This window comes from Marmota marmota, unplaced genomic scaffold (assembly GCF_001458135.2).
Source record: "Marmota marmota marmota unplaced genomic scaffold, marMar, whole genome shotgun sequence".
In the NCBI taxonomy this organism is placed as follows: domain Eukaryota; kingdom Metazoa; phylum Chordata; class Mammalia; order Rodentia; family Sciuridae; genus Marmota; species Marmota marmota.
In genome coordinates, this window is record NW_026000026.1 from 26,904,902 (window position 1) to 26,925,497 (window position 20,596).

Genomic DNA, 20,596 nt, shown 5'->3' on the forward strand with positions numbered 1-20,596 from the left:
GGAGGGGCTGGAGAAGACCCCTCCCCCGCCGCTGGGGAGCCCCCACTGCGCCAAAGCCAGGAGCGACCCCCGCACCCTCCAACACCCGGCCCCAGGTAGGACCCTGGGTCCCCTCTGAGGTCTGCAGGTCCGTAGTCTCCTCGGGCGCTGGAGGCTCGGCGGCTCAAAGGCGCCACCTAGAGGCTGAAAGGAAGCCCTGGCGAGGCCTCCCACCTTTCTTTCTCTGTGGGACCACGTCGTGCGCTGCCCAAGAGGGATGGGCTCCTGGGACACTGCTAAAGGCTGCGCACACCCTCGCGCTCCAAGGCCCAGCTGCAGCGCCTCCTCCGCCGGGAAGGCTACCTGGCTGCTTCACACGCAGCCTGTCCCCGGGGCCCTCCATCTGATCTCTCCCCTTGCCTGCCGGAGAACTCTGATCTCTGACCGGCGTGATTTTCTAGTTCAGGGCAGCCCCCGCCATCAGACTGACAACTCCTGCAGAGCAGGGTCCAAGCCTGAGCCCCCAGAACCCGGTGTGTGTGGGTGCGGTGCACAGCTAAGGAGTGGGGTGACTTCCTCAGCTTCTGTCCTTTACTGAGCCCAGACTTATTAAGATGGGCTGAGTGAAGTTCTCCTTCACAAAACTCAAGTTGGCACTTCCTCTTGGGGGCCAGGCCAAGCCCAGAGAGAGGTTTGGTCTGAGAAGCCTGGGATTTCCAGAAGACTGGGGGAGGGGGCTCTCCGAGCCTCAAGTGCTCACCACTGTCCATGGGCATCATGACCATGCAGGCTCCTGGGGCTCTGGAGGACTGCAAATGAGGACCCCTTGTCCTGGCTCCTTTGCTTCATCATGAGCAGATCATCATCCAAAGGCCTGTGCAGTCTTCACCCACCAGGAGAGCAGAGGCCACCCTGGACTCTTGGGGCCAGGGTAGCATAGCCTATGCAGAGTCCCCGGGCCTGGGAAGGCCTGTCTCCTGCCAAGAAGTCCTGAGACCTGGCCCACTGTTAGGGTCTTCAGAGGGAAGCCAGCCCTGGCACCCACACACCAATGCAATCCCAGCTCTGCCACTCAGAGCTCAGTTTTCTCATCTGTGAAATGGACTCAGCAAGGGAATGGGAGCTGAATTAAAGATTTCCTTGCAGCAGTCACCTGGTTCCTCCCTTGTGGTGCACAGTCTTACCACACAGCTTGGACCTCGGCCAATATTTCTGCCTGGGACATTTTCTTCCCGATATCCTCAGTACTCACTCCTCTCACCTCCCTTAAGTCTTTGCTCATATGTCCCCTTCCCAAAGACACCTACCCAGGCCATCCTTCAAAAAAAAATCTAGTGCCCCAGCACCTTTACTTCTTCCTCTGGATTTTTCTCTGTAGCCTTTATCAACTCTTGATATTAGTTTATTTCTTTGTTTATTGTCACCAGGGAAACACGAGTGTCCAAAGACGAGTGGAGGCTTTGCCTGTTTCCCTGATGGGTGTATCCCCAGAGACTAGAAAAGACACCAACACCCGGAAGCCTCTTGATAAATAATTTTTTAACTAAAGAGCAAATAAAATAAGCAAGTATTTTATTGAATGCCTATTCTATACTAGTGAACTAGGTAAACCCTACCCCATCCTCAAGAGCCCATATTCTAGATAAGTAAATATAACCCTGCAGCTGTAGTCAGTGCTACCAAGCAAAGGGACATTGTGAAAGCCTCAAGCAAGGATGCTGACCCTTGGGGGTAGGGATAGCTCCCCTGTAGAAGCAAGGGTGGAGCCCAGATTAGAAGACACAGTTGGGTAGAGAGGGCAAGGAAGAGAGGTCCAATAGAGGGCTAGCATGGGCAAAGGCCCTGGGGTGGAAGGCAGCACAGTAAGAATGAGGGCTGAAGGAGACAGATGTGGCTTATGTGGACTGCTCAGTTAGGAATGTGGTAGAGATGAGACTGCATCTGTCAGTAGGCCAGGTTTCTGGGAAGTCCTGTAGGCCAGAGTTTGTTCTTTGTCCTCAGAGCTATATTGAAGAGTGTGTGGACAGGGTTAACTAAACCTCTTCCTCTGTTGCATGTGAATTTGACCTTTGGTTAATTGTCAAGCTGTTTCCTGGAAACAGATTAAAAAAAAATACTATGTCTGCTGTGTTACTGAGCAACATTGTCCATGGTAAAAATGACCCCCAAGAAAGAGGCTAGAATGATCTATACAGCAATTGATTAGAATTGGACACATCAATATGAATTCATGCTTGGCTTAATATAGATGAAGATGATTACATGAGACATATTTATAGACATTTATATAACATGGATTAGTATATGCATATTTATTTCCTTGCTCTGTCAGTTGAGAGGCCTAGAAGCAGTGGTGTTCCATAGCAATGACCTCACCTCACACCCAGATCCTGGTTCCCGATGCCAGTTGCCAGCAAGAGGAGCCAGGGCTCCTTGGAGAAATGGGGCATGAAATGTACAAGATGAACCTGGAGCATCTTATAGTGCCAGAAAACAAATGCTAAACACACACACACACACACACACACACACAGTGATGGGGGTGTGTCAAAGGACATAGGCCAACTAAAAGAAGTTCAATAACTAAAACTGGAAAAAATAAATGAACCAATACTGGATTGCAACCAGAAGTATGAAACAAATAATCCGTAAGTCAATGCTGATACAAATAACTGAAAAAAAAAATAAACAAGTGAGGAAAAGAGATAAATCTCCCATGCGGAATTCTAAATATGTAGATCCTTGGTCCTCAAAGATGGGGACAGCAACTTTACTTCTTCCTCTGGATTTTTCTCTGTAGCCTTTATCAACTCCTAATATATAAGGACCACATAACTCTGTGATCCTTAAGTGTGGGCTGTGCATAGTGACTTCTTTTCCAAGAGTACAGTGTGGAAGGGAGTTGGGGACACCTGACAAACCCTATCTCCTCAGCCAGGTGCTCAAGGTCAACATCAACTGTCAAATCACCTTATAGTATGCACCCTTGATGTGATGTGTCAAAGATGGCACTCAACCTCTATGTCCTTCCTCTCCATGACCCATAACCCCAGTGTAATCATGAGATAAATGCCATTGAGGACCAATTGAATGTCATTGAGGGACATTCGACGAGATACCTGACCAGTCCCCTCAAAACTGTCAAGGGCATCAAAATCCAGGAAAGTCTGCAAAACTGTCACAGACAAGAGGAGCCTAAGGAGACATACAACTAAATACAGTGCGGTGTCCTCAATGGGACCCTGGAACAGAAAAAGGACAGTAGATAAAACCTAGGGAAATCCAAATAAAATGTGGGCATTGGCTAAGGACAATGTATCCACATTGGTTCATTCATTGAAACAAATGCGCCACACTAGTGTAGGGTGCTAATGACAGAGGTCTCTGGGGGTAGGATACAGGGGACTCTCTGCACTGTTGTCCTGATTTTTTTTTTTTTTGTAAATCTAAAACTGTTCTAAAAAAAACTAAGTTGTCATTTTTTAACAACTGGAGAGAACTATAAATACCTGGTGGGAATTATACTTTGGGCTTCCTGAACATGGTGACTCATAACTGGACAGGTCTAAAGACATTGGCTCCCATGGGACTTGAGATGTTAAGCCAGGATGGGGCTGGCTGCTGCCCAGCGGGTAGTCCATCCTGTACCCGGGCAGCGCCCTCTGCTGGGCACAGCAAGGCCTTCCACTTGAGGAAGCACCTGGTGGCATGGCAGGCTGGCTGAGCTCCCAAGCTGGGGTCTCCCTCTCACTTTCTCAGAGTAGGCTACAACCAGGCATGGCTTCTGGTCACCTGTTGAGTCTGTGTGTAGTTAAACCTAAGAAGATTCCCTTGTAGACACTGCAGTGGGTGACGAGCTTTAGAGTGATGTGGTCAGGCTGGGCATGGTGGCACACGCCTCTAATCCCAGCCTCTGAGAAGGCTGAGGCAGGAGGATCGTGAGTTCAAAGCCAGCCTCAGCAACAGCAAGGCGCTGAGCAACTTGGCAAAACCCTGTCTCTAAATAAATAATGAAAAAAAAATGGTGGAGATGTGGCTTAGTGGTTGAGTGCCCCTGGGTTCAATTGCTGGTACCAAAAATAAAATAAAATAAAATAAAATAGTGACTTGGTCATATTTGGATTATGAAAATATTCTCCTGGCTGCTCCCAGCTGCAAAGGGACAAGAGAGAAAACAGACTTTGTGGAAGGTTATTTATGGTCATGTTGGCACACGGTCAGTCCTCAATAAATGAGCTGCAATTATATATCTGTGGAGACATTGATCTGTCAGAGAATAGGGTCTGCTTGGAGAACTTTAGAACATCAATTAATACAGAATTTTGCAAAGAATAGTGGTATATGACATAATTTTATGTGTTATATAGATAAATATGTGCTCTGTTTTTCTATTGCCACATAGTAAACCATCCCAGGTGGTTTAGCTTAATAGACATGTGCAGAAAGAGAAGCAGGGACTCATGTTCAGGCACATATAGTCAGGACATTGCCTTACAGTACATTTTTGCTGCTCTAACAAAATACCTGAGACTGGGTGGTTTATAAAGAGAGAGATTTCTCACAGTTCTAAAGTTGCAAAGTCTAAGGATGAGACACCACCGTTGGTGTTGGGTGAGGGTTGCCCTCTGCTTTCCAGATGGCACCTTGTTCTGTATCCTCACGTGTTGGAAGGCAGAAGGGCCCCGGTGTGTTCGCTTTAACCTTGAGCCCTTTTATAAGGGTGCTGATCACTCCCCACAGATCAAGCCTCTTGACGGTGTTACACTGGAGATTATGTTTCAACAGGACTAAAAAGAAAAAAATAAGATTCAACACAAATTTTATTTATTGTTTTTGTACATTTTTTAGTTGTAGATGTACATAATACCTTTACTTTATTTATTTATATGTGGTGCTGAGGATTGAACCCAGGGCCTCACGCATGCTAGGCAAGCGCTCTACCACTAAGCCACAGCCCTAAGCCCTCAACGTGAATTTTAGAGACCAAGCAGACACCTTGTGGGTTGAGTTCCCCCAGAAGCAGACTGGAGGGCAGAATCTGAGCACAGGTGGTTTATGTGAAGGTCATCCCAGGAAGCAGAGTGGAGGGGTGGCAGAACGAGACCAGGAAGGAAGGAGCTCCAATTCGCTACAGGTGCACTGACGAGCAGGTGAGCATCGTGGGCAACTGGGGGTCCAGTCCTGCTGGATGGAGTACGTCCCACCTGAGAGCTGAGGGGACTGAGGTCTTTATCCAGCAGGACCTGTTTGTCATCGTTGAGGGCTATCCTCGGTACTCTCAGTCTGTCCTCTGCACAGGTCACGCAGGTGCCTTAAGCAGAGTCAGATGTGTTTGCAGTAGGAAGCCCCAGGGACACGCAGAGAAGAGGAGTGTGGCGGGAATGTGGATGGGGCCCAACAGCACTTGCTACTGGACACAGGGGCAGGGAACCATGAGACACAGACATGGGGCATCGTCAGAAGGCAAATGATTGGACAACTGGCCTTGTCTGTCTGGGCCAAAGGGAAGGCCTATGGGGAGGAGGTGAAGAGCCACAGAAAAAGAAGTAGGGCTGGGAATCCTGAGTACCCCAGGTACTCGTCTCTGTGTCCCTCTGGTTAGCGTGATGGCACGAGCTTACGTGGTAGGATGGTTGGGCAGGAAGGCTGGGGTTGTCACCATGTGAAAACTTCTCCCTGTGAGACTTCCACCTTGTTTGTGTTTTATAGGCGGATCAGGGCTAAGGTGCCCAGGGTCCCCCCAAATGTGGAGGACCCCAATCCTAGAAGCTAGACACAGGGCAGAGATAAATGACAACTCTGACCTGCTTGCCCATCTGAGAGATGAGAAAAGTCTGCCTTTGTGTCTCAGGACAGGTCACCCACCACTGCTACATCCTGGTTTCCCTGTCTATCTGGTCACAGCCAAGAGTCCTCTCTGCCATGTATTAAGGGCCAGATTCAGTCATGAACAAGAAAACTCCTGGAAGAGAATACAGCACTTAAAGACCTAGGTAGGAGGATTATGGACAGGACTCGAATGGGAAATCATGGACTTGGTCTAGCACTCTGCTCTATTGTTAGGACATTGATTTGATTCCTGAAACAAAAAGACTCAAAATAATCATGTCTTCAATGAAACAGATCGTGTTTCTCTCTCCTGTAAAGGTCTACTTGGTCGCTGAGGCCGACATGGCGGCTCAGCGATCGCAAGGGGCCTGGGGTCCTTCTGTCTTCTGCCACCCTCATCTTGTGGGTCAAGACAGCTGCTCCAGCTGGTCCCATCACTACACTGGAGTCAGCAGAGAGAGGACACTGAGATGGGGAGTCACCCTCCTCCATCTTTTTAAGGGCACATCCCAGAAACTGAACACATCAACTCTATTCATATCCCATTGGCCAGGATTTAATCACGTGGCCCATTTATCTGCAAGGGAGTCTGGGAAATGTAGTCTTTGCCATGTCAGAAAGGGAGATGTGATATCAAGGAGCAGCCTACAATTTTGCCAGGGCCACCGACTTGCTTGGGTCACTCAGCCTCATCTTTGAACCAACCTCCTACTGTCTGGACGAAAAGCCCCGTGAGGTCTGGAGTGAGGTCTCTCTTGCTCATCACTGCGCCCTTAGTGTGCACTTCAGGGTCTGGCGCATGGGAGCCTTAGTGTTGGCTGACTGCGGGTGATGAATGGACAACATTTGGGCTTTCATAGGCGGGAGTGGCATTCTTCCTCATTCATGGGTTTAAATTTTTTCCCTTTCCACGACTTCTGGCTCCACTCTCTACCCCTATCATCTCTGTGTGCCAAGCCTTTCTGAGTCTATGAAGTAAAATTGTGCTCTGAGCCAGAATCCAGAGTATGATTAAAAATAAATGAAAGTTGCATCAAAACAAGTTAACCACAAGAAATGGCCTTTCCAGCGTAGTTAGCGTTAGCACTGGAGGCCAAGCATAGAGGGCCAGGCTCTAATTACCAAGGACTGTTATCAACACCTCTACTATGCAGGGCAGAGAACAGGAGAGCCTGGTCTGCATCCCTCCATCACTGGCCCCCCACCACTGTAGAACAATAGGCAGGACCCTCCCCACAGTGGGAGGGAGAAGGAGTTCTAATTCCATCTTTGTCTCTACCTGTTGGAATGATGTTATGAAAATCCATACCTCCTGGGGCCAAGCATGGTGGCGCACACCTGTAATCCCAGAGCTTGGGAGGCTGAGGCAGGAGGATCACAAGTTCAAAGCCAGCCTCAGCAACTAACCAAGGCTCTAAGCAACTCAGCAAGACCCTTCTCTAAATAAAATATTTAAAAAGGGCTGGGGATGTGGCTCATTGGTTAAGTGCCCCTGGATTCAATCCCTGATACCAAAAGAAAAAAAATATATATGGGCCTTTTGAAGCCTCGGTTTCCTCATCTGTTAAATGGCAGGATCTGTAATCATTGATAATATTCAGATAATGATGGCGCCTAACTCAGAGACAGAAGATCCTCAACGTTGTCAGTTCACCCACCCTCATCTCAGTAACTTTTCCATTGTGCCAGGCCCCAAGAAATACCTGACATATAGAAAAAGTGGTTAGGTTGAAACAACTTAGTAATATTTGCTTGCACAGCATCTGACAGATTGTCCTTTTGTTTCCCTCAGAAATGTAACTGTTTTTTTCTGCCTCTGTGAGTTTTCTGCAGTACCTGGGGGTGCCTTGGAACACAGTTTGGGAACTGCAGTCATAAAAAGGTTCTGGAGATGCTCTGAGGTCATGTATGCCCAGCAAGCCGCCTGGCGCAGAGTAAGCCATCCAGAAATGCTGATTGTCCTCAATTATCCTTCAAGCCTGGTGCTCAGATCACCCTCTCTCGTCCTTCCTGGGTCTCCCACCACCACCAGGCGGCACTACCTCCTGCGTCTAGCTCCTGCCCTGGGGTCCCTGTCGGCCAGCCTCCCTCGGGCCCCTCCAGGCCTGCAGCCCCCCTTTGCGCTGACTTCCCTCCCAGTGCAGGACGGGTGGCCCCACTGCTCTGCCTCTCCCTCACCTGCTCTCTTGGCACGACCTCTTTGTAGATGGCCCACGTCCTGGCCCCTCGGGTTTGGGGTCGGTGATGTGACTCACTGCCCGCAGGCAGGTGATTCTAGCTTAGGCCCTAAGTGACCTCATGCCGTTCCACTTGTTCCTTTCTTCTCTGTCCCTGTCAGGAGGGGAACATGTCCCAGGCACCCAGTGATTCCAGGAGGGTGACAAGAGACCCGTGGGGCAGCCTCACACCTGCCGATGGGCAGCCTGAGGAAAGCCATGCCAGGCAGCCCACACACTCACGAGCAAAAGTAAACCATGGCTGTGGCTGGAGAAGCACCCCCGATGGCCACGTGTTCACGACTTGACCCCCGCCTGCGGAGCCTCGTGTCTGAACCAGCTGATGGAGCCTCTTATAGTCTGGGTTCCAAGAGGTGGGGCCTGGTGGGCATTATAGTCATATGAAGGGGATAGTGAGACCCTGGTCCCTCCTCCCTCTCCCTCCACGACCCCCCCCTCTTCCTTTTCAGGAACCATGAGGTAAGCAGCGTATTCCAGCATACATTATGCTGCTTTGTCATAGTCCCAGGCAACAGGGCCAACTATGGGTTGAAATCTCCCAAACTGTGGCCAAAATAAACCTTTCCTCTTTTAAGTGGATTATCTCAGGTATTTTGGTACAATAATAGAAAGGTAATTCAGAGATTATTTTGTTTGAAAGTGTGGAGTTTTGGAGAGGTTTGTTATACAGTGTTCTAATTCTGTTTTGTTTTTATGGGGGGTGGGTGGGTACCAGAGATTGAACTCAGGGGCACTTCGCCATTGAGCCACATCCCCAGCCCTATTTTGTATTTTATTTAGAGACAGGGCCTCACTGAGGTGCTTAGCGCCTCATTTTTGCTGAGGCTGGCTTTGAACTCTTGATCCTCCTGTCTCAGCCTCCCAAGCCACTGGGATTACCGGTATGTGTCACCGCACCAACATACAGTGTTCTTGTAACAATCCAGCTTCACTATCTGTGGCAAACTCAGAGTCTCTGAGCTCAGCTCTGATTGGATCGTTTGGTTACCAACTCAGACACACAGCTCTTCAAATACAAGCCACCCAAGAACCCAGGGTCTGCCTCCTGACCAATCTGTGGGGGCCACCTGTGTGCAGCACCCACCTCTGCTCCAGGCAATTGTCCCATGACTACAGGGCCACAGGAAACGAAGCCTGGGGACCTACCTGGAGGGGCTCATGTCTAGTCCCTGTGTTCAGAAGGGGTGTGAACGGGGCCGGTGAGAGTTTCTCAGATCTTCAGTTCTGAAGAGTGACAGCTGAACCAGAATAGAATTGGCACATAGCATCTTGTCTGCACGTGGCAATGAGATGCACTCAGGCTGTAAATCCTAGAGTACAAGGAACCTGAGGCTCCTTACAACTCAGGTTAGTAGTTATTTAGAGACGTTTTGCCTGAAGAGGGAAAGGATAAAGCCCAGCTGTGGACAGAAAGTCTGATGGAGCCCGGGTTGGATCCCAGGCACCAGGGCCCCCAGTACAGCACCCATTTTTCTGCCTGGTAGTTCTGATGCTTGGAAGGAGCCCAGGTGCACCTCTGACCCACAGAGGCACTTCTCAAGTCTCCCTGGTTTCCTGGTTCAGGCTGCTGCTTGCTGATGGCGTCCTTGAAAGAACTCTCAGCCTCCTCCGGCTGGGTCCCAGCCTGTGCCCCGTGTCCCCTACCCACTGTTAGCTTTGTCTTCTGGGGCCACAATAAATTCATTTATGAACACTTCCTATAATTTTTACTTCTATGAATTCAATTGAGTTCTATTTCAAAAAAGTTTTAATAGCATCTTTTTCTGTGTTTTTGATTCTTTCTTGTGTGCCTTTCATTCTTCTCAGAATATTTTTTTTGATCTCCTTCATCTGCAGGGGGAAGAGGCACTGGATCCGGCGGTAGATGGGGTCCGCTGACTCTGGTCCACTGTGGGTTCTGTCATCCGAAGGCAGCTTTATTTGGGGGTTCTTGTGTCACCGGGGTTGAGGGAAAGTCCTTCCAACGCGTATCGAATTTGTTTTGTCCCTCACCCCAGGGGATCTGGGTGACAGACAGAACACAGCTATCTGGGATGACTGTGTCAATCCTCAGGGTTCCTGGCTCACATGGATAGAATGAATTTTTTAAGACCCTACATCAAAGTAGGTCTGATTTCTTTCCATGATAACATTAGCTTGATTATTGTTTGTTTCAATCTGCTAGAATATCAGCTCCAGGAAAGCAGAGACTTTGTCCCTCTGGTGTTGGGCTAGTGCCTAGAGCAGAACTTGGCAGAGAGTGGATACTCAGTAAGTATTTATTGGAAGGGACAATTAAAGAATAACCACTTCATATTATCCTGTGAGAATATCTGGGAAGTCAGTTAGGACAGTTTGTCCCCCAAGTAGTAGACTGTCCAGTTACAAATGGGGTCTGTTCTTTCACCTAATAAATACATGTTGCTGCTGATTCCATGTCTCGATGACTTCCAATCCCTTTAATTCTCTTGGCCTTTGTGTTACAGTTGCAAGATGATTGCTGTAGCACCAGACATCACGTCTACATTTAAGGTAAAAGGAAGGGGGAGAAAGTAAATGCAAAGGGGAAAACATCAGAAACACTTTCCCTTTCGTTAGAAAGGTAGAAGGGTTTTCCTAAGGTCTAATGACAAATTTCTGCTTTGGTCTCATTTGTAAGGAATGGGTTTTGCAAGCATCTTAGAAGTAAGGGAATTTGGGACGTGAACATCTTCCTTTATCTAGACTCAATGGATAAGTGAAAAAGGGAGGGAGGGTCTGGACCACAGGTGGGATATCTACCCCCCCCCCCCAGAGGCATATACTTCACATATAAAGCACAAAACAAGCCCTGGGCAAGAGCACCTATTCACCTATTTCAAAATGACTGTTATTGTTATGCTTTAAAGCTTCACAGTCCCTGTCATCCCGCTGGCTTCTGGAACCAGCAGGCACGGAGGCACTCATGCCCCGGTGGTCCCCTCCCTTCATATTCGGTTTGTGCAAAGCACTCAAGCCCTTAAAAAAAAAAAAAAAAAAACACTACACTTTCCCATGTGAACTGCTTCCTGCTCCCATTTATTCCATCTTGAGTGACTTGGCCACCCTGCTGCCAGCTGAAGGAGGTTGGGGACTCTATGAGTCACAAGTCCCTCAGGCCCACAGCCGGATCATCATCAAGGTCTTCTCAAGGAGATGAAGGCAGCTGGAGAGCCAACCCCGGACCTCGGGCAGACCCTGGAATGGCTGAGACGGGAGCTGGTGAGGCTTTGCGTGACTTTCCCCCTGACACCCGCACCCCACGTTTCCAAGGTTTCCCGTCCCTCCTCTCAGGTGCCCCATTGGGCAGGGCAGAGGCTGCAGGCATCCCTGTGGGGACCAGCCACCCGGTGCCTGATAGCAGTTTCCGGCCAGGGTAAGTGGGTCGCGGCCTACATAGGAGGCGCGTACCTGGTGTGTCCCTGGCACATCCATGTGGGCTGTTAACCCTGACCGCGGTGGACATGGAGCTCGCCGCTGTCTCAGCCCAGATCCTCTAGAAAGCAGAGGCTCGGAGTTGAGGACCTAGCAAGGTGTTTGGAGGTAGGGGCCCAGAGGGACTGGGATGGCAGTAGGAATGCAGGCCAGAGCCCGTGCTCCTGGGGGGGCAGGGTGTTACGAGCTGGCTCCCACTTCAGAAGTGGCTAAGGAGGCCGAGGGTCTCTCAGCAGGTGGCCTACCAGCTCAGGACTTCTCTTCAGGGCTGACTCAGAAACTGTACCTTGGAAGAGAGAGAAAGGGGAGGAAATCTCTCTCTCCAGGAAACATCTCCTGTGTCTCATTTCCAGTGGGTAAAGATCCACCCCACGGGGTGCAAAGGCTCCTGAATGAGTGTGTCATGTTACTTGGTGGCTTGGTGGCTCTCAGGACGCTAGGCCTTATACCCTTCACTGGGTGTTTTTGCAACACAAAAATAAAGGAGTGCTCCAAAGTATGGGGGCCACCAGCTGAGAGAGAGGAGGAGGCGGGTCTGGGAACCTCAGGGAGGGCTTGGATTCCAAGACAACTTCTTCTTCTCCTGGGGAAGGACAGACAGGATTGTCCTGTGACATTTCTGGGTGGCTAGGGATTGGGCCAGCGGGGACCTAACCCTGTCTTCGTCCTCAGAGGGAGTAGCTGGAGCCAGCAGAGGGGACTGCAGTTTCTCACATCCACAGGCGCTGGGCCTCCCGGGGTCCCCCAGGGTGAGTGCCTATGTCAGATTGCTAGGTGCCGGAACCCAAAGTGCCTGTTTTCTCCATAGAACAAAAGCAAGGGAACCTCCCAGGTCCAAGCCCCTTTCTCCCCAGGGTGCCAAGAGATGAGAGGCCCCTTGAGCCTCCTCTTGCAAATCCCTGACATCTTGATCATATGAAATTTACATGAACCCATAAGAGCTCCTTGGGAGCCCACCCAAGAAGCCCCTTTGACCTTGTCAGGGGAAGGGCCTGCACCAGACTGTCATTTCATGCAGCAAGGGGAACAGATGGTCAGCAGCCACCACAGGCAAAAAGTCAGGGCTCTTCCTCTTTTCCTGGGATCCTGTGAGCTCCAGAGTCTTGGTGGGTCTCCAGGAGGAGAGAGAGCCACAGGCATTCATGGCAAGAAGGTAAACCAGCTCGATGCCCCAGTGTCCGACCATGTGGCAGCAGGACAGAGATCCACTGCAGAGGTTGAAGACACTTCTGCTGTGGCAGCCTGTCCTCAAGGTTTACATTCCTCAAAGTCAAAGGCATCGTGTCTGGCACCTCCCTTCACATTGCTGTGATGCCAGGAGGCCGAGGCAGGAGGATTGCATGTTCGAGGCCAGCCTCTGCCCCTTAGCTGGACCCTGTCTCAAAATAAAAAGGGTTGGAGAGATAGCTCAGTGGTAAAGTTCCCCTGGGTTCAATCCCCAGTATCCAAAACAAAACAAAACAAAACCCCCACATCTCTGCATCTCTGCCATGCTGGGTACATACTCAGACAAAAAGATGTGTGTGGGGAAATCCTTCGAGAAAACACACCCTGAATGCTTTCCTGGGAGTTGGGAAGGGAAGGTCCTAGACCACTGGGGGGTGGCCTGTGGGATCCCAGGGTTCTCCAGGACACAGTCCACGCTCCACCCGAGGTTCTCTTCCTCCTGGCAGTACTAGTAATGCTCGAGCAGCAGACACTGGCTCGGTCTTCTCATTTGTAAAGTAATCACAAAAATTAAACTGATTCTTTTTCATTGAATATTTTATTTGTCCTTTTTAGTTATACATGACAGTAGAGTGTATTTTGACATATCATACATCCATGGAGTATAACTTCCCATGTTGTGGTTGTACCTGATGTGGAGTTGCACTGGTCGTGTATTCATATATGGACATAGGAAAGTTATGTTCAATTCATTCTACTGTCTTTTCCATCCTCAACCCCCTTCCTTTAGCCTAACTCCCCCTGTCCAATCTGATGAACCTCCCCACCACCCCTCCTACCTATTATGAGTCAGCATCTGTATATCTGAGAGAACATTCAGCCTTTGGTTTTGGGGGATTGGCTTATTTCACTTAACATGATAGTCTCCAGTTCCATCAGCTTACCTGCGAATGCCATAATTTCATTCTTCTTTAAGGCTGAGTAATATTCCATTGTGTATATATATATATATATATATATATATATCACATTTTCTCTATCCATTCATCTGTTAAAGGGCACCTAGGTTGGTTCCATGGCTTAACTGTTGTGAATTGAACTGCTATAAACATTGATGGGGCCATGTCACTGTAGTATGTTGATTTTAAGTCCTTTGAGTATAAACTGAGGAGTGGGGTAACTGGGTCAAATAGTGGTTTCATCCCAAGTTTTCAAAGGACTCTCCATACTGCTCTCTAGAGTGGTTGCAACAATTTGCAGTCCCACCTGCAAGGTATGAGTGCACCTTTCCCACCCACATCTCGCCAGCTTTTATTGTTGCTTGTATTCTTTTCTTTTCTTTTTTTGGTTGTAGTTGGACACAATGCCTCTATTTATTTATTTATTTTTATAGGGTGCTGAGGATTGAACCCAGTGCCTCACATGCGCTAAGCAAGTACTCTACCACTGAGCTACAATTCCAGTCCTGCTTGTATTCTTAATGATTGCCATTCTGACGGGAATAAGATGGAATCTCAGCATAGTTTTAATTTGCATTTCTCTAATTGCTAGAGATGTTGAACACTTTTTCATATATTTGTTGACTGATCATTTTTCTTTTTCTGTGAAGTGCCTATTCAGTTCCTTTGCCTATTTATTGATTGGGTTATGTTTTGGGGGGTGGGGTGTCAGGTTTTTTTTTTTTTTAAGATCGGGCGGGGGGGGAAGAAAGAGAGAGAGTTTTTTTTTTTTTTTAAAAAATTTTATTTATTTTTAGTTTTCGGCGGACACAACATCTTTGTTTGTATGTGGAGCTGAGGATCGAACTCGGGCCACATGCATGCCAGGCGAGCGCGCTACTGCTTGAGCCACATCCCCAGCCCAAGGGTGTCAGTTTTTTTTTTTTGAGTTCTTTATTTATCCTGGAAATTAATGCTGTATCTGGGATGCAGGTGGCAAAAATTTTATCCCATTCTGTAGGCTCTGTCTTCACATTATTGATTGCTGTGAAGAAGCTTTTTAATTTGATTCCATCCCATTTATTGATTCTTGATTTTACTTCTTGTGCTTTAGGAGTCTTATTGAGGAAGTCTGTTCCTAAGCCACGTAATGGAGATCTGGGCCTAGTTTTTCTTCTGGTAGACACAGGGTCTCTGGTCTAATGCCAAGGTCCTTGATCCACTTGGAGTTGAGTTTTGTGCAGGGTGAGAGATAAGGGTTTAATTTCACTTTGTTACTATGGATTTCCAGTTTTCCCAGCACCATTTGTTGAAAACATGATCTTCTCTCCAATGTATGTTTATGGCGCCTTGTCTAGTATGAGATGACTTGAAATACTTTTTTTTTTTTTAATCTTACTTTATTTTATTGTGATGCCGGGGATTGAACCAGCCCCTCCTGCACTGTAGCCAAGCCCTCTACCACTGAGCTACATTCTCCGGCCCCTAAAATACTATTCTTAATAGAGAAATAATGTCACTAATTATCTCTTATTAAAAGAGACAGAGAGGGGTTGTAAATCTGCATATCTAATCATACATTATGCCTTGACCAGAATCAAGAGCGAAGCCTGGGAACTCTTCCCAGTGTTGGCCTCCGGGGAAGAGACTTGAACTACAGGAGCGGGTGGGGTGGGAGCGAGACTTTTAACAACAGTGGTCCTCTGTATCTGCAGGTTTCATCCACACCCATTCAACTAACCACAGATTGAAAATATGGAATTCAATTGAAAAACTGTGTCTCTACTAAAAATATATAGACTTATTTCTGGTCATTGTTCCTTTTTTGTTGTTGTTGTTGTAGTTGGACACAATGCCTCTATTTATTTATTTATTTATTTATTTATTTATTTATTTATTTATTTATTTTATATGGTGCTGAGGATTGAACCCAGTGCCTCACATGCGCTCTACCACTGAGCTACAATCCCAGTCCTGCTTGTATTCTTAATGATTGCCATTCTGACGGGAATAAGATGGAATCTCAGCATAGTTTTAATTTGCATTTCTCTAATTGCTAGAGATGTTGAACACAGTATAACAGCTATTTACACGACATCTACATTAAATTTGGAATTATAATTATTCTAGAAGTGATTTAAAGGCCATAGGACTGTGTAGGTTAGATGAGGGGCTTGGGCATCCTTGGATGTTGGTATCCCTGGTGACCTGGAATCCCCCAGGGACCACTGTACATACCCTTGTGTGGCTATTAAATGTTGTATCATGTGTAAAAATTACTGACTCAGAAAATAAAATCTGAACATTCAAAATGATGAGGTAAAGCAGAGAAAAACTTATGAAAAGGTAATTCTTAGGGGAACAAGGGAGAAGGCCAGAGGTGAGTGAGTGACAGCACTGGGGTCCGAGGGAGCAGGACCCCTCGATGCTTGTCAGAATGATTAAGGACACCAAGAAGAAGCCCTTGTGTGCGTGAATTATATCCATCAATATTGACTAAATTACAAAAGAAATGGAGAAATGTTTAATATTTATTTACTTATGCATTTAAAAATAACAAACTCATTAAATGTTAATAAAATATTATTAATTTAAAACAACTATCTTTTGAAGCAGATATTTAGTGAGAAGTGTGGTATCATTTTATATTGTTGCATGACAGCTGGATTCTCCTCTGCTTCTGCCTCCAATCTGTTAAGATAGTACATGTGGCCTGGTGTGGTGGCGCAGGCCTGTGATCCCAGCGGCTTGGGAGGCTGAGACAGGAAGACCACGAGTTCAAAGCCAGCCTCAGCAATGGTGAGGGCTAACAACTCAGTGAGACCCTGTCTCTAAATAAAATACAAATAGGGCTGGGGATGTGGCTCAGTGGTCAAGTGCCCTGAGTTCAATCCCTGGTTACCCCCCCCTCCCCCAAAAAAAGGGATAGTACATGTAATAGCTTCTAGAAAACTCTACCATTCACTGATAAGAACATAAAAGTGAATAATTGAAATAACGTTAGTATTGTAATAAAAGTAGTTTTGGCTTTGCTGATCCCAGAAAAGGATTTTGGGAACCGGGGAACCCAGACCTTATTGGGAATCATTGTTCCAAAGGGCTCCAGCCTGGTGAGTTGACTTCACTTTGTTTGAATATGAAAGAAACCCTGATCACCTTAACCCCTGTGCAATGATTTGATGGCGATCGTGGAGTTTCACACATCACATGCTAAAGCTTGTTTTCGGGTGGAGAATTCACTCAGTCCTCATAAGAGCCTTGGAATATAAGTAATTTGCTTTCTTCTTTGCAGATGAAGACACTGAGGCTTCGGTGGGTATGGCTTCTGCTGGGTGGTGCTAGGGACTTGCCTCGGCCCAGACAGTCAGGGGGACATGGGGCACTCTCGCACCCCCTCACAGTCTCCTCTCTCTCTCTCTCCCCTAGTCCGAGATGCAGATCCAAGACCAGCAGCTTCTGCTCACGCTGAGACATCTTCATGGGGTCCTGGAGGAGCTGCGAGCGGAGAGCGCCCGATGGGAGGAGGCGCGGTCCAGCGCCGGGACCAGCCCTGCTAGAGCCCGGGCGGGCTCTGAAGGCCGGGGCTGCCAGCCGGTGTCCTTGCGGGGGCTGGCCCAGCTCCTCCGAGGGGAAGAGAGCAGGCGAAGCTCCCTTCCGTAACTGGGCAGAAAAGGCACTGGCCTTAGGCCCTCCTGCCGCCGGTGTGGACTTTGGCTGTGATGTATGGGAGGGAGCTCTGGAGGGGAGCCCGGGAGCCTGGAGCCTGGACAGGGTTCTGGGGTCATCTCTGGCCTTATCTGCTGTGTTTCTGGATCCATCACTCAACTCTGTCTCTGGTCCCTTTTCTGTCACTTATCAGAGGCTTTTCTGGTTGTTTTGTTTTAAGCATCAATAAAGTGCAGGATGCGGACATTCTGCAACGTGCAAACGTGTCCCGGCTTCAGGAGGGCAGCCGCAGCAGGAACCCCGTCCCTGGGAGTCTCCCACCGACAGTGACAATGAAGGGAGTCGGTGGAGAATGGCGAGCTGGTGTTGCCATGGTGGAAATGAGACCTAGTGACTTAGAGGCCCATTTCTGTCTTCCCAGCAAGCCTTCCTGTCCCCCTTCACCTGATAACCACCGGCCCTGTCGCCATCCTGGCCATGGGGATGTGCCTGTCACCAGGCCTGGCCAATTATATGATTCATTGTTGGCCTAACAACGTGATTGGTTGAATAGGTGAGCATGTGACTCCACAGAGCCAATCACAGTCCTTCCTTGGGATTACTATCTGGAAGCTCGGGTTGCTCCAATTACAAAGCAGAGGCTGTCAGGGGCCCTGTTTCCTGGCGGGTAGAGAAGACCAGTCTATGGTAGGAAAGAAAGAGGCTAATCACTTGGAATGGAACCACCATTTGACCCAGCTATCCCACTCCTTGGTCTTTACCCAAAGGACTTAAAATCAGCATACTATAGTGAGGCAGCCACATCAGTGTTTACAGCAGCTCAATTCACAATAGCTGAACTGTGGATGCAACCTAGATGCCCTTCAATAGATGAATGGATAAAGACACTGTGGTATATATACACAATGGAATATTACTCAGCATTAAAAGAGAATAAAATTATGGCATTTGCAGGTAAATGGATAGAGTTGGAGAATATCAAGCTAAGTAAAAAAAAAAAAAAGGCTGAATATTCTCTCTGATAAGTGGATGCTGATCCATAATGTGGGGGGCAGGAGGGGGCGTGGGCAGAATGGAGAAACTTTGGGCAAAGGGGAGGGAGGCAAGGAGAGGGAGCATGGGGTCAGGAAAGATGGTGGAATTAGACAGACATCAATATCCACCCCAACAAATAGAAGCAGAGAGAGGCCACATAGAGATGGACAGAGAGGAGGAGCCCCGACTCTTTTAGTCCCTGGTTTTGGACCCTAGCTTGTGAGTTCTTTCCAGTGAATTCCACAACTACCACTCCCAACCACATTTGCTGATTTTTTTTTATTGGTTGTTCAAAACATTACAAAGCTCATGATATATCATCTTTCATACATTTGACTCAATTGGGTTATGAACTCCCATTTTTACCCCAAATACAAATTGCAGAATCACATCGTTACACACTCACATTTTTACATAATGGCATATTAGTAACTGTTGTATTCTGCTACCTTTCCTTTCCCCTACTATCCCCCCTCCCCTCCCCTCCCATCATCCCTCTCTATGCCAAATGTCTTCTTTGATATAAAGAGAGCAACTAAGAACAGAACAGGGAGGAAGAGCATGAGGAAAAGATTAACATTAAACAAAGACGAGTGGGGGGAGAGAAAGGGAGAGAGAAGGGAAAGCATATGGAAATGGTAGGAGACCCTCAATGTTACACAAAATTACATAGAAGAGGATGTGAGGGGAAAGGGGGGGGGGAACAAGGGAGAGAATTGCTGATATTTTTTTTGCTTCTCTTCTATGCAACCAGAATGCTCCCAAGGGATACAAAGGAGCAAAGAAAAATCATTAAGATAACAGTGTTTCCTTCATTCAGGGTTTGGGACAATGACCTCTGAAATAGTAGGCAACAAGGCTCAAAATATAGCAGGACACTCAATTGTGTGGGATGCATCATCAGGACTTTGAAAATTATATCTGCCTGTCATAAAGGCTCAAACACAAAAGGTGAAACTAAAAAACATCATCGTGTTAGGATGAGCCAATTGTTGGTGTTTTTTTTTAATATTTATTTTTTTAGTTGTAGTTGGACACAAGACCTTTATCTCATTCATTTATTTTTATGTGGTGCTGAGGATCAAACCCAGGCCCTGCATGTGCTACACGAGTGCTCTACCGCTGAGCCACAATCCCAGCCCCTAGGCTTTTGTTTTTGACCATTGAATTGCATGTTAGAATATTGTTCTTACAACTTGAAAAAGTAAATCCTTTGCACACAGAAGCAGAGTGCAGAGGATGTATAATAAGTACAGTGATTGTAATTAGGCTAACCTGTGATGTTAATAAAATACTTGATAACAGCCAGGTGTGGTGGTGCTCACCTATAATCTCCAGCATCTCGGGAGGCTGAGACAGGAGGATTGTGAGTTCAAAGCCAGCCTCATCAACTTAGCAAGGCACTAAGCAACTCAGGGAGACCCTGTCTCTAAGTAGAAAATACAAAAAAGGGCTGGGGATGTGGCTCAGAGATTAAGTGCTCCTAGGTTGGAACCCTGGTACCCAAAACCAAAACAAACAAACAAACAAAAACCCCTGCTCTGTGCTGCTGAGGCTGGGACCCTGCCAACCACATTTCTAGGTTGCCAGCTGCTTGCTGTTGGGCTTTGTTGTCTTTGCCAGTAAAAAGGGTGGGGTTAGACTGAAGTAGCTACCAGGTACCCTCACCAAAACGACCCTCCCCATAATTATGCTTCTTGTCACCAAGATTTTGCAAGGGTGTCAACACAGTTCTGCAGAAAGCCCTGTGTGGTCTGAGCTCCCTCTGTCTTGTAAAGGCCCAGTTTCTCTTTCTTGTAAAAACTAGATCTGCCAGCAAGCTCATTGCCCCAAATTACTATTACTGTTTTTGTTGTGAAAACCTCTGTCTAGCCTAAGAATACGGGACAAAATTTACCTTCATGTAACCACCCACTGTTATGTAAATTCCCACCTCCATGCACACACTGGGTATAAATCTACAAGAATTTTCAGGCTCAGGGTCCAGAGATTTTTAGGCATGAGCCCCTCTGGACTGCTGTAGCTTAAATAAACCTGCTTCCTGCTAATTCTTAGTGGCCAGCCTCATCTGTCCTACATCAAGACCACAAGGCAGGAGAGAGAAAGACTGTCTTTGTTCCCTGTGGCTTTCCTGCTCCTAAGAGCAACCTCTAGCAATGCCGCTTCCCCTCATAGCAGCACCTCCTTCCAGGGAACTAGCCCTCTCCAGGGTGGAGGTCTCAACCCCATGGGCACTACAGAGCGCAGAGTAGCCAGCTGAGGCCCCACAGGGCTCCTCCTCCTCTGAGGTTTTTTTTTTTTTTTTTTTTTTTT

General features: G+C 47.6%; 2 protein-coding genes across 12 annotated transcripts in view; one reads left to right on the forward strand and one right to left on the reverse strand.

Moving 5' to 3' along the window:
* The window catches only part of Tmem74b (transmembrane protein 74B), an 8,454-nt gene extending 7,117 nt beyond the window's left edge, over nucleotides 1–1,337 (reverse strand). The window contains exon 1 of the mRNA XM_048811150.1: nucleotides 1,287–1,337. The gene's annotated coding sequence lies outside the window, so the exon portion shown is untranslated. The remainder of the gene's footprint in view (nucleotides 1–1,286) is intronic.
* CUNH20orf202 (chromosome unknown C20orf202 homolog) lies at nucleotides 1–17,510 on the forward strand. Of its 11 annotated transcripts, XM_048811157.1 has the most exons (9): nucleotides 1–95; nucleotides 7,632–7,742; nucleotides 8,147–9,935; nucleotides 10,210–10,295; nucleotides 10,511–10,556; nucleotides 11,316–11,418; nucleotides 11,714–11,833; nucleotides 12,150–12,226; nucleotides 17,009–17,510. In XM_048811157.1, exons 5-9 carry the CDS (start codon nucleotides 10,518–10,520, stop codon nucleotides 17,240–17,242), a joined length of 573 nt encoding a protein of 190 aa, XP_048667114.1. In that variant the 5' UTR covers nucleotides 1–95; nucleotides 7,632–7,742; nucleotides 8,147–9,935; nucleotides 10,210–10,295; nucleotides 10,511–10,517; the 3' UTR covers nucleotides 17,243–17,510. The 11 variants fall into 11 exon arrangements, with proteins under 11 accessions (XP_048667114.1, XP_048667112.1, XP_048667113.1 ...); XM_048811155.1 differs by having other exon boundaries at nucleotides 8,147–10,295; nucleotides 10,511–11,264; XM_048811156.1 differs by having other exon boundaries at nucleotides 8,147–10,295; nucleotides 10,511–11,264; nucleotides 11,337–11,418.
* Nucleotides 17,511–20,596: the final 3,086 nt, after the last annotated feature.

Coding starts and splice junctions, on each gene's coding strand:
- CUNH20orf202 (XM_048811152.1), top strand. CDS start 11,199: ATGAAGGCAGCTGGAGAGCCAACCCCGGACCTCGGGCAGACCCTGGAA. Junction 11,419..11,713: donor GATAGCAGTTTCCGGCCAGG/GTAAGTGGGTCG, acceptor GTCTCTCAGCAG/GTGGCCTACCAGCTCAGGAC. Junction 12,227..17,008: donor GCCTCCCGGGGTCCCCCAGG/GTGAGTGCCTAT, acceptor TCTCTCCCCTAG/TCCGAGATGCAGATCCAAGA.